The following is a 13,216-nucleotide window of genomic DNA, read 5'->3' as shown; positions in this document are numbered from 1 at the left end:
GGGGGGGGGTTGAAGGGGAAAGGTGGAGCATGAATCATGTAACCATGTTAAAAATGAATATTAATAAATGTTAAAAAAAAAAAAGTTCATAGGATTGGGGACATCTAGGTGGCTCAGTAGATAGAGAGCCAGACCTGGAGATGGAAGGTCCTGGGTTCAGATCTGGCCTGAGACATTTTCTAGCTATGTGGCCCTGGGCAAGACACTTAACCCCCATTCTAGCCCTACCACTAGCCCTTACCACTCTTCTGCCTTGGAACCAGTATATAGTATTGATTTTTTTTTTAAACCCTTACCTTCAGTCTTGGAGTCAATACTGTGTATTGGCTCCAAGGCAGAAGAGTGGTAAGGGTAGGCAATGGGGGTCAAGTGACTTGCCCAGGGTCACACAGCTGGGAAGTGTCTGAGGCCAGACTTGAACCTAGGACCTCCCGTCTCTAGGCCTGGCTCTCAATCCACTGAGCTACCCACCTGCCCCCTATAGTACTGATTTTAAGGTGGAAGGTAAAGGTAAAATAAAGTTGGAAAGGCAGCAGAATCCTGGATGAGGAGAAGGCAGGAGAGATAGGGATACTGAGAGGGAAATCCTGGGATGTGATTATAGGTAGGTGTGTTCCTAAATCCAGGTACTTGTTTCTGTTAAATATTTGGACTGTAAAGACAAAATCACCACCATTTTGTAACCTCTTAATGGCCTAAGTCTGGTATCAAACTCAAATAGAGACTGATACTTGCAAGTAGCATATTGACTTAGAAAATCATAAATTAGCATTATCTATATTGTGTAGTATTTTAAATGAACATTATCTATGTTCTGTATTATTTTATTTATTTTGTTAAATATTTCCCATTTACATTTTAATCTGGTTCAGACTGCTCTGGGAAGTATTGCAACTGTATTTGGGCCAGCTTGAGAGCCTGACATCCCTGCCCTAAGCAAATCTCTAAAATTATAAGAGGATTTTCTACTGGAAATCAAAATACATAGAAGGATGGGAAGTACATTTGTTGGCTGATTATGTCCCTTTTTTTGTGTGTACTTCTGTGGTGGTGGGGAGTATATGTAAATATATGTGCAATACACATATAATTGCAGACATTTTGAAATGCTTCTTTCAAACACAGTATAGCTTTGAAAGTAATGTGTTGAATTTATAATATACTTTTTTTTAAAAGCAAATTACATATTAGAAATTCATATTTCCACACATTTTTTTATGTTTTGTACATGGAAACATTTTTATTGGGCTAAGTTTAGAACAATTTTTTTTGGAAAATATTTTTTCTTAAAAATGCTCAATCTTTTAAAAATATTGTATGTTTTCAAAATTCCACTTTCTATAGGAACCCTTCTCCAGTCTCTCAATTCCAGTGCCTTCCCTCTATTAATTACCTATTTACTTTGTATATAACTTGCTTTGTAAATATTTATTTGCAAACCTCCCCCCCCCCCATTAAATTGTAAGATCCATGAGGACAGGGACTAGCTTTTGCTTTTTTTTGTATCCTCAGTTCCTAGTACAGTGGCTGGCATGTAGTAGGTGTTTAATAAATATTTATTGATAGATTTCTCAAAAGTAAACAAATTGTGTATTTTCAGTATGGTTGTGCAAAGTACTTAGCTATTATCTTCTTATTCATCTTTTTCTGGTTTTCCCTTGTGGTACCTCTGCAATAAGCTTACACTTTTATTTTTTTTCTGCTTCATTTGATTCCATTGTAAAATTTCCAAGATGTTTTCAGATCTAGTTTGGGTTGAGGTGATTTGCTCTTTTTAAAACAAATCTTTCTCTCTTTTATCATTCAAGCAACTTATATCTGCCGCACAGCTACGTTTGAACTATCTACAAATCCTTGGAGAACTGAAAACATATGGTGGGAAGATCTTTAATGCTACATTAATGGTATGTATTAGTTAGAAGTCAAGTTGATTTTTGGTCTAAAATGTGGATAGGTTGTTTCATGGAATCTGTATAGACATTCATATCTTAAGTGAGATAATATATTCAGGAGAGGACAGAAATGGAGAAGTTGGCCTGAATTATCAAACAATTGCACTTGATTCAGTTAAACATGATATTAATTTAAATCTTATACTCCAGAGATACCACAGATATTCAGGTCTGTTCAGAGTTTCCTAACCATGTGCATCACTGCCAGGTAAGACACCATGATCATCCCCTGCATCCCAGGCCATCACCAGTTGTCTTGACTTTTGTCTTGACATTGGACTTGGTTGACCGAAAGACAGTGAGGCTGATTTTAGGCAATTCTGCCTCACTTAAATCTAATTCAGGTATGTGTCAAGACATCACCCCTTGATATCATTGGTTTTCTCTAAAAGGAAAGACAAACAACAACAGCATTTGAAAAATTCATAGTATCTTAGTTCTGGAGCTGGAAGGGAACTCTGAGATCAGTGAGTGCAACCTTGGGTTTTTTTACAGCTAAGAAAAATTAGGTCCAGAGAAGCTAATTTACTTGCCTCATGTCACAGAAGTTCGTCTTCTGACTGTACCTTTTGTACTCTGCTGCCCCCATTGTCTGTTTTCTTACAAATAATGAAGATTAAAGAGGAAAATTTAGGGCATTTAATTTAGTGCATCTTGACAACATATATTTATTCAGCGTTTATTATATCTTCTTTAAGCTCACCCTCTTCCTTTTTCCAGATTCTTTAGAAGCCACTAAGTGGTGCAGTGTATAGAGTACTATGCCAGGAGTAAGAAAGACCTGAGTTACTACCCAGCCTCAGATATTTACTAGTTATGTGACCTAAACAAGTCACTTAACTTCTTTCTGCCTCCATTCTTGCATCTGTGAAATGGGAATAACAATAGCAACTACCTCCCAGAGAAGGATCTATAATATTTGAGATTTTGTTGTTGTTTATTTTAATGTGAAAACTTTTCCTATCATAGAAGTAAAAGCAATAATAACTCATAAAATAAATAACATTTAAAAAGGTAATGAATGGGGCAGCTAGGTAGCACAGTGGATAGTGGTTCAAATCTGGCCTCAAATACTTTCTAGCTGTGTGACACAACCCTATTGCCTAGTAGCCCTTACCACTCTTCTGTCTTAGAATCAAGTCTTCTATCTTAGAATTGACTTTTCTGTCTTAGAATTGATGCTAAGAGAAGGTAAAGGGTTTTTTTTAAGTTAATGAAGTCTTGTATTTTTTTAAACAGTCATCTTATATATCCAAAAGTCATAAAATTGAAACCATAACAGATATACCCTAGTAGTAATTCAGACACTACTTTTTAAATTCAACTTTTTTTTTCAGTTCCAGATTCTCTCCCCATCTTCACACCCTCCCCTACCCACTGAGAAGGCAAAAGTATAAAACCCATCACAAATATGAAATGATGCAGAACAAATTTATACTTTAGTCATATTTCAGAAAAGGAAATAAGATGATATTTGCAAAAAGCCCTTAGCACAGCACCTGGTATATCAAGGGTACTTAACAAATACATGGGTAACTAGACTCTTCTTCCTGAGGGCAAATCTGTCCTCAGACCCTTACCAGCTTTTTGACTCTGAGCAAGTCACTTCACTCTGTTGCCTCAGTTTCCTGATCTATAAAATGAGCTGGAGAAGGAAATGGCCCGTCTCTTCAATATCTCCAAAAGGGGTCACCAAGGCTGAACAACATATTAATAAAATATTATTTTTATTAATAATAAGATAAATAAAATTATAATAATAATAAAAGCATATTGCCTTTCTATATAGTATTCCTACAGGCTTATGCTTCCATCTGATCAGAGAATCGACCCAGCCTCTGCCCTCAAAGTGTTCTTTGGTACAGAACTTTTGATGCCCAAAATGATGAGAACCTTTTGTATCTTCTTTGTTCCTGACTCATTTCTGTTCCCAGCTCTGCCTCTGCTCCTGGGAAGCCAACCACACTGTTAGAGCATCATTATAGACAGTAATGGTTTACATGATCACAGCAGTACCAGCAAAACACATGATTGTTTTTCCTTTTTAACTCTGTTCTTGAAAGCAAAAACAAAGGTAAAAATGACTGGGGTTTTACACAGTGACTTCATTTGTTTGTGAGGACGCAGCATACAAACACTTTGGATAATGGTGTATGTTATTTTTACATTGCGTGACTATAAAATCACAGGATGTGAGCGTTCAGAGGAACCTTCAGGGTTATATATTTTAAGGACTTGCTCTTTGCTGAATGTCTTAGAATGGCTGTGTTGTTTTTTGTTGGATTTTTTAAGCCATCACAGGAGAAATAACATTTTGGGGTAATGGACTCACATCAATTTTATATAGTTTAGGGTTTTCCAGCATATTTGTTGATGTTGTTCAGGGTCTTTTGCTCATGTGAGGAAGCTACTTCCCTTCCATTTAGTTTCTGGAGAACAAAGATATCCAAGCTTACAGTGAATAAGGAATTAGAGGCTCCTTTTTAAACTGTGTGTTTCCATGTTTAAACTGAGTGGTCCATGTTTCCTCATTGGTGAAATGAGGTTGTTGGAAAAAGAGCAAAGATTCTCAACCTTTTATGTAATGGATATCTACAGCAATCTGGTGAAACCTATGGACTCCTTAATAGAATAATCTTTTTTTAAATGCATAAAGTATAGAGGATTACAAAGGAAATCAATTATATAGAAACATAATTATTTTTTCAAAAAACTTGTCTAAGTTCACTAACCTCAGGCTAAAAACCCCTGGATTAGATCATCTCAAAAGATACTTTCCCACTTTAACATTCTGTGTTCTATTACATTATATTACTGAATTATATGTCTGTAATTAAATCTTAATCTTTAGTGATGCCTACTCAAGAGCCAGCTTCAGAGTCAATTAGGGTGAGCATAGACTCAGTCTCTGCCTTTGATACCGAATGGCTATTTGGGGTTGGGCAAATTATTTAGCTTCTCACTGTCATTAGGCAACTCCCTAAAACTATAAAATGACAGCAAGGAGCAGCAATACGCACTGGTAGAGGGAATTTTCTTGTTGGGAATTCCCTGCATCAGATCTGGTTCCCTATGATTCTCTCAGATTGTTAACTGTCTCTCCTGTCTGCAGATGGAAAATAAAAAGATAATAATTAGGCAAGTTGTGGATAGTCTAGCAAATATTGTGTGTGTGCACGCATGCGCGTGCATGTTTTAATCTAGATCAGTGGTTCCCAAACTTTTTTGGCCTACCGCCCCCTTTCCAGAAAAAATATTACTTAGCCCCCTGGAATTTTTTTTTTTTTAATTTTAATAGCAATCAATAGGAAAGATAAATGCACCTGTGGCCATCACCGCCTCCCTGGATCGCTGTAACACCACCCACCAGGGGGCGGTAGCGCCCACTTTGGGAATCACTGATCTAGAGTCTAGGAGGCAGCTAGGTGGCTCACTGGATAGAGAGAGCCATGCCTGGGGATGGGAGATCTTGCGTTCAAATTTGGCTTCAGGCACTATCTAGCTATGTGATCCTGGGCAAGTCACTTAACCCCCACTGCATAGTCCTTAACTGCTCTTTATATGTGTGTGTGTGTGTATTTTTTAATATAACAACAAATTTCCACACAAGTTTTCCTAAATTATATGATTGAATTCCCCTCCCTCTCTTCCCTTTCCCCTCCTGGTGTTGGCAGGCCATTCAATCTGGGTTATATCATGTAAAATTAATTGTTCTTATGTCTCAGAATCAATACACAGTATTGATTCTAAAAGGGTAAAAAAAAAATTTAGAGTCTAAACCTGATGACATATTCTGAGTAAGAATTCTTCATAACTTGGTTAGCTATAGAGATATAAACCCAGGGCATGATATGTTTTGGTTTGTCTGGTTTTTTAAGTTGTGAATGTAGAGGGCTAAGCTACAAATGACTGAAAACAACCTATGAAAACAGTTTAATGCTATAATCAAATAAAAATATACAGCAGTTTGTCTAATATATTTAATGCCGTGAATAATCATTATTCTGTGCCACAGTAATTGGATATAAATTGGAAGCTGTTCATAGAAATAACTCCAATTAATATTACTTTTGAACTGATAAACCAAGCATTTCTGGGGGTCACTTATGCAGAAGTAATTTAATGGACCAGGAAGATGCTCCAAGAATCTCTGACTCCAGAACCTCCTTGCCAGGCCTTCCTGATTTTTCCATCTGATTAAATCATGGACATGGGGTTGGGACATGGGGTTGGGAAGGAGAGTTTATGACTCCTCTAGTATTCTGGAATAAGGATCCTAAGAGGCATAATGATGCTCCACTTTCCCTAGGCAGATGAATAGTAAGTGCTAGGCAATGGGGGTTAGGTGACTTGCCTGCATACCTGGGAAGTGTCTCAGGCCAGATTTGAACCTAGGATCTCCCGCCTCCTAGCCTAGCTCACTTTCCACTGAGCCACCCAACTTTGCCCCCACCTTAATCCTTAAATAGTCCATCTCTGCCCTCAGTTTAACTGAAATCAGACAGCCACCCTATTAATGGTAACCAGATAGTTTTTCCATCAACAAACAAATACTCTGGCACAGTTGCCAATTTGGCAATTAGATATATGAGGAGTTTTATTAAATCAAAATAGACTCCGTTCCTTCTTCTCTCTTCTCTGTTGATGCTTCATTCCCCTATTCTGTAGTTACAGGATAGAGAATCTTACATCGCCCTTCTTGTTGGAGCCAAGTATGGGATCAGCCAGATTATCAACAGTAAACTCAACATTATGTCAACGTTAGCCGAGTTTACGAATATTAGCCGAGTAGAGCTGATGGAAGAGTCGGAGAAAGTGAGCATGGTCAAAATTTATCTCCAGGATGTCAAGGTAACTAAGGTTAGACAACTCTATGAATCAAAGTGCCAAAGCTTGTCTCCATAAATCTTCTGTGGAGAAGAGATGTCATGATTTTAAGATTAGAAAGTAATCTGTACAAAAATAAGATAAAAGATGAAGTACCAGCGCTAAGAAAAATGGATTACATTGTCCACCAGTCACAATGCTGACTGTGTGCCTACAAAGTCTACCAACCTCTGGGAAGGGTCGAAAATGTTTCCATTGCCTGAAACAAAACCCAGAAACATTATAGTGAGAAAATAAACTGTCAGGGAAATTGTCATAGACTTGTAAAGCTTAAACCTGAGGACCAGGAGATTATGCCATATATGCCTTGGTTCAGGCTAGATTAAGGATGTTATAGGGAACATAAATCAGGAGTTTAACTTGGAATAATTATCCTGTCGTGATTTTTAAAATCCTAAATCTATCTTGCTTTTTAAAATTTTTACACTATTCACGGATGGCATTTTTACAGTCCTCTCCCCTCCCCATTTCTTCTTTGTCCCTCTCTTGATCTTCAAATAAGATAATATTTGTAAAAGCTTAGTACATAGTAGGGGCTATAAGAAAGCTCACTTCCTTTCCCTTTTCCCTCTTTTCATAGCATCTTCTTTTCCAATTCACAATTTAAGGAAAATAGTAGAGGAAGAAGTTAGAGTGCTCGGGTTGGTGGTTGCATTGGGGAAGGGCCATTGCTATGTAGTAAATGTGTTAAGGAAGGGAAGTTACAGGGGAAAACCTTCCCACTTTCTTCCTCCATCCCCCCTCGGGTGTCTCTACCAGTACCCAAATGTGCTCATCCCCTTCATTACCAATATGGCAGTGGGTGATGGAATGGATTGCCCATGGCAGGCTAGGGCCCTGTGTAGGCATCATTGATATCTTCTGAAAATTCTCTCATGCTTATATAAATATCAGACCTTGTTTTACCTTTGAAGCTTCTCACTCTGTTGCTGGAATCTAATAGTGCTAAAGACCTTGCCTGCCTCATCGCTGGCTACTACAGACTGTTTGTTGATTCAGCCGCCTCCATATTCCTGTGGGGGAGGAATAAACAAGGTCATCGGATTTCTGCAGAAGAAGGTAAGACTCTGATCATGACAGGCTTGTGGTGGAGAGTTATGACACAAAATGAGATGCTAAGGGGGCAGCTCAGGGGATGGAGAGCCAGGCCTAGAGATGGGAGGTCCTGGGTTCAAATCTGGACTCAGACACATCCTAGCTGGTGACCCTGGACAAGTCACTTAACCCCCAATTGCCTAGCCCCTACTGCTCTTCTGCCTTGGAATCCATACTTAGTATTGATTCTAAAACAGAGGGAAAGGGTTGGGTTTTTTTTTTTTTTTTTTTCATTCTTATCTTTTAGGGTTGTATTCCTTTACAACATTGTGTTTGTTTTATATACTGTTTTCTTTGCTCTATCATTAACTTCTTTTTTTTTTTTAACCCTTAACTTCTGTGTATTGGCTCATAGATGGAAGAGTGGTAAGGGTGGGCAATGGGGGTCAAGTGACTTGCCCAGGGTCACACAGCTAGGAAGTGTCTGAGGTCGGATTTGAACCTAGGACCTCCTATCTCTAGGCCTGGCTCTAATCCACTGAGCTACCCAGCTGCCCCCTCTATTATTAATTTCTGGAATGTTTGAAAGACTTTTCTGAGTTCATACAGAAAGTGAATAATAACAATAGCTAGTATTTACACAGTATTGATTCTTAAACGGAAGGTTGAGAGTTTAAAAAAAAAAAGAGCGATGCTAAATTCCTCTTAGGGGAGCAGTGTTGTATTCTAGGAGTTCAAAATATGCCCCTATAAAGGATTAAAATGCCTTGTTTAGGAATAAGTTGGGGAACATAAGGTTTTCCTTTCAATCAAGAAAACACCAAGCATTTATTTAGTGCCTACTATATGTCATGCACTGTTCTCTAAGTACTGGAAATATAAAGATAAAAATAAGACAATCCCTCCCCATTTGTATTTTTTTTTTCTTTTGAGCCTATTGATTTATTAAGCAACGCATACCAACTGCCTAAAAACTCTGGACCAGGTCCCATCCTCAGGTTAGGAATGGGCCATGTATACAGGGAGATAGACTTTTTATACAGTGTAAAACAATCAAATAAGACCAGTGAATTCAGAGGAAAAATATGATGTTGGGTAATCTGATTTATAATTGAAAGAAAGATTAGGGGCTTTCCAAATGGCCACGATTCCCTCAATTCAAGAAAAGAGAAAGGCTGTTTTGTTTTCCCAATTACACATGACAATTTCCAAAAATGTTTTCTGAGGTTATATATATGTATATACATATATACATATAGATACACATATACATATATACATATTTACATATATGTATGCATGTATATGACATATACATGTATATATAAATAAGATTTTCTCCCTCCCAGAGATGGTAAAAGCAATTTGATCTGGATTATACATGTATTATCATGAAAAAGATATTTCCATATTATTCAGTGTTGTAAGAGAATGTATATAGTGTCTTAAAATCTACACATCACATATGTTCCCTCATTTGATCTTCACAATAACCCTGGGAGGTAAATGCTATTGTTATTCCCATTTTACAGATGAGCAAACTGAGGCTGAGTGAGGTTAAATGCCTTGCTCATACAGCTAGTAAGAGTCTGAGGTAGGATTCAAACTCCTGTCCTCCTAACTCCCAGTCTAGCACCCAGCTACCTGTCTGAGACAGAGATAGGGCTTGAACCCAGTTTTTCCTAACTCCAACCTTCACTTTTCATCCATTAACCCGCATCTGGCCCATGACAAATTATAGCATAAGCAAGTTTATATTGGGTGCCCTCCTTTCTCTCTCGCCCCTGTTCTCTTACTGTCCCCTAATCAAAGAGTGGTTATTTACACTTTAATTTCAATTTAAAAGGATGTGCCACTCTTAAGTCTTGCCTCTTACTGGAGGATGAAAGGCTTTGTCTTCTGGAAAAGATATTTGGGAGGTCAAAGGAGTCTATCCTGGCATCCATCTAATCCCATCACCTACACAGCCTGACCTTGAGTTGGACACTGCCGAATGGGTGGTGCAGCAAATCAAGTATCAGACTTGGACTCAGGAAGACCTGAGTTCAAATCCTGTTACAATTTTATTGGTAACACCACTACTAGGTCTGTATCCCAAAGAGATTTTTTTTTTAAATGGGAAAGGACCTGTTTGTACAAAAATACTTATAGCTGCGCTTTTTTTTTCCAACCTAGTCTACTTTATTTCTTCACTCAGTCCATATCTGACTTTTATCCTTCCTTCCTCTCCTTTTTTTTTAAGCATTTATTAATATTTATTTTTTTGAAAAGTTAACATGGTTACATAATTCATGCTCTTACTATCCCCTTCACCCCCCGACTTCCCCCTCCCCCTGTGGCAGATGTGTATTTCCACTGGTTTTAACATGTGTCATTGATCAAGACCTATTTCCAAATTGTTAGTTGCATTGGTGTGGTAGTTTCGAGTCTTCATCCCCAATCATGTCCACCTCAACCCATGTGTTCAAGCAGTTGTTTTTCTTCTGTTTCCACTCCTATAGTTCTTCCTCTGAATGTGGGTAGCATTCTTTTCCATAAATCCCTCAGAATTGTCCTGGGTCATTGCATTGCTGCTAGTACAGAAGTCCGTTACATTCTATTTTACCATAGTGTATTTGGTCTCTGTGTACAATGTTCTTCTGGCTCTGCTCCTTTTACTCTGCATCAATTCCTGGAGGTCTTTCCAGTTCACATGGAATTCCTCCAGTTTATTATTCCATTGAGACAATAGTATTCCATCACCAACATATACCGCAATTTGTTCAGCCATTCCCCAATTGAAGGGCATACCCTCATTTTCCAGTTTTTTGCCACCACAAAAAGCATATAGCTGCGCTTTTTATGGTGGCAAAGAATTGGAAACTAAAGAGGTGTCCCTTGAATGGGGAATGGCTGAACAAATTACAGTATATGATGGTGATTGAATACTATTGTGCTATAAGGAGTGATGAACGGGATGGTTTCAGAAAGACTGATACAGAGTGAAATAAGCAGAACCAGGAGAACATTGTACACAGTTACAACAATATGGTGGAATGATCAACTGTGATAGACTTTGTTACTAACAGCAATATAATGAACAGAACAATTCTGAGGGACTTAGGACAAAAAACACTACTTCTAGAGAAAGAATTTCTGGAGTAGAAATGCAGATGAAAACTATTTTTTAATCACTTGTTTATTTGGGTTTATGTTTTGGAGTTTTGGTTTTATAAGACTATTCACTTACAAAAATAATATGGAAATCTGTTTTGCATGATAATAAATGTGTAACCCAGGAGAAAAAAAAAGATCTGTCCTTAAAAAGATACCAGGAAATGCAGACCTACTGGGTTATTTATTATCTTAAGTTCTTGTCCATAAGGAATAAATATGAATACTTTTTAAAAAACACTAGCTCTAGGTAAGTGACTTGGCTCTCTCAGGCTTATTTCCTCATCTGTAAAATGAAGATATTTATTCTTACCTCAGAGGATCGTTGTGAGGATCAAAAGAGATAATGCATGTAAAGCATTTTACAAATCTTAAAGCACTATAAAATGCTATTGCTATTTATACTCTTAGATGGGGGGAAAATTACATTTTTGTTTTCACTAACCTCTATATAATATGGTTGAGCATTTCCTTCAATTATTTTATTTTTGAATACTTAACTTCCATCTTAGAATCAATACTGTGTATTAGTTCTAAAGCAGAAGGGCTAGGCAATGGGGGCTAGGAAGTAACTGAAGCCAGATTTAAACACAGGACCTCAGAAAAAAAACAATCTGCACTGGTGGAAGGAATGCCCACATCATTTAGATCATGGATTTAATGAAGTATAGAAGAAATACTTCATATAATTTTGAGATTGTGTTTCTTATTTGGGGGTTGTTTTTAGCTTTGTACTTTACAATGTCTGTATTTATTATAATTTGATTTATAATAAATTTTTAATTAAAAAATAATAATAAAAAAATAAACCCAGGACCTCCTATCTCTAGGCCTAACTCTCTGTTCACTAAGCCACCTATGTGCCCCCTCCTTCAATGATTTTATAATATTCTTATGAAAAGCAAAACGAGTAGAACTAAAAGAACATCCTATACAGCTACAGAAATAACATTTGGAAAATAACTCGTGAATATCCAACTCCAGAGAGAGAACTGATAAATAGAAACATGAAAGATGTAATTTATATATACATATTTTTTTTCTCAAATGATGCCTTTTCTAAGGCAGGGAGTGGAGGATGGGAAGGAGATACCTGGGAATTTTAATGTAACTAACAAACAAATAAATCACTTTAGAAAATTTTAGGGGGAAAAAAACACAAATAAATTACTTTAGAAAAAAAACATTCTTCTGAGAAGGGGTCCCCAGGTTTTACCAGCCTGCCCCAGGTGGCCCATGACACAAACAATGTTAAGAAACCCAGCTGTACCTCTCTGTTACAGGTTATGAATCCAGAGCCTGCAGTGACTCAGAAGAATCATCTGAAGTTGACTCTTCCCTGGAGTTCCTTTCAGACAAGCACCTGATGAAAATGGGCCACATAACGCCTCTCTGTGAAGAAGAAGAACCAGAAATGCTTGATGAGCAGAAAGAGGGGAGCGTCACCCCGACGGAGGCCCAGAAAGGCATGTGCAACGGAGTTAGCAACATCACTGACCTCACCTCTGAGGGCTCTGATTCGGCCAACACGGAGAGCCGCGGCTGCAAGACCAGTGGGTCTAGTGACTCCATGGATGCCTTGGAAGAGGATGACTTGGATGCCTGCTCCTCCAGCAGACCCGAGTTTTTCCATTTCCACAACTCCAACTTTAAAGAAAGTTTCGATGAAAATGATCCCTCACCTTCTCTGGACAGCGGCAAGGAGAAAAGAGGCCAACTAGAGACCAGCGGCTTCCTGTGCCTCCTCGAGTTATCCCAGAGAGCCAGCACTGAGCTCCCAAAGACTGAGTTCTCCAACCACTCCAGCGCCCTTAAATCTAGCCCAGGGAATGAGCCGAATGTGCCCATGGTGGACCCCAGGCTGTATGATAGCAGCAGCATGGAGTACTACAGTCTGTGTTCTAATGTTTCTCCTGCCAGCATCCTGAGCAACAGCTCTGAGAGCAGTTCTAGGAACGGTCCAGCACAGCCAGGTCAGGAGGGGAAAGTCTGGAAAGTGGTGCCAGCCTCGGTGGTAGAATCCCTCCTTTTCAGTCCTTCTCCGAGTTTTGAAGACACCAGCTCAGATGAGGAATTTTATGATGCTGCTGACAAGTTGACACCCTCAGATTCCCTCTCAGGTGAGCTCATGGCAAGTTGGAGCTGCCACCTTTGATTTGGAAGGCAGAGAGAACTTACTGATTAGTGAT

At 38.4% G+C, this 13,216-nt stretch overlaps 1 protein-coding gene across 1 annotated transcript in view; it reads left to right on the top strand.

Moving 5' to 3' along the window:
* The window catches only part of FRMPD1 (FERM and PDZ domain containing 1), an 86,735-nt gene that overhangs the window by 69,334 nt on the left and 4,185 nt on the right, over positions 1–13,216 (top strand). Inside the window, exons 11-14 of the mRNA XM_044660930.1 lie at positions 1,809–1,904; positions 6,621–6,803; positions 7,754–7,898; positions 12,311–13,147. Of these exons, the coding sequence (XP_044516865.1) occupies positions 1,809–1,904; positions 6,621–6,803; positions 7,754–7,898; positions 12,311–13,147 (1,261 nt within the window). The remainder of the gene's footprint in view (positions 1–1,808; positions 1,905–6,620; positions 6,804–7,753; positions 7,899–12,310; positions 13,148–13,216) is intronic.

This window comes from Gracilinanus agilis, chromosome 1 (assembly GCF_016433145.1).
Source record: "Gracilinanus agilis isolate LMUSP501 chromosome 1, AgileGrace, whole genome shotgun sequence".
In the NCBI taxonomy this organism is placed as follows: Eukaryota; Metazoa; Chordata; class Mammalia; order Didelphimorphia; family Didelphidae; genus Gracilinanus; species Gracilinanus agilis.
Note: the sequence above shows the minus strand (reverse complement) of the source record. Positions and strands in the feature narration are given on the sequence as shown.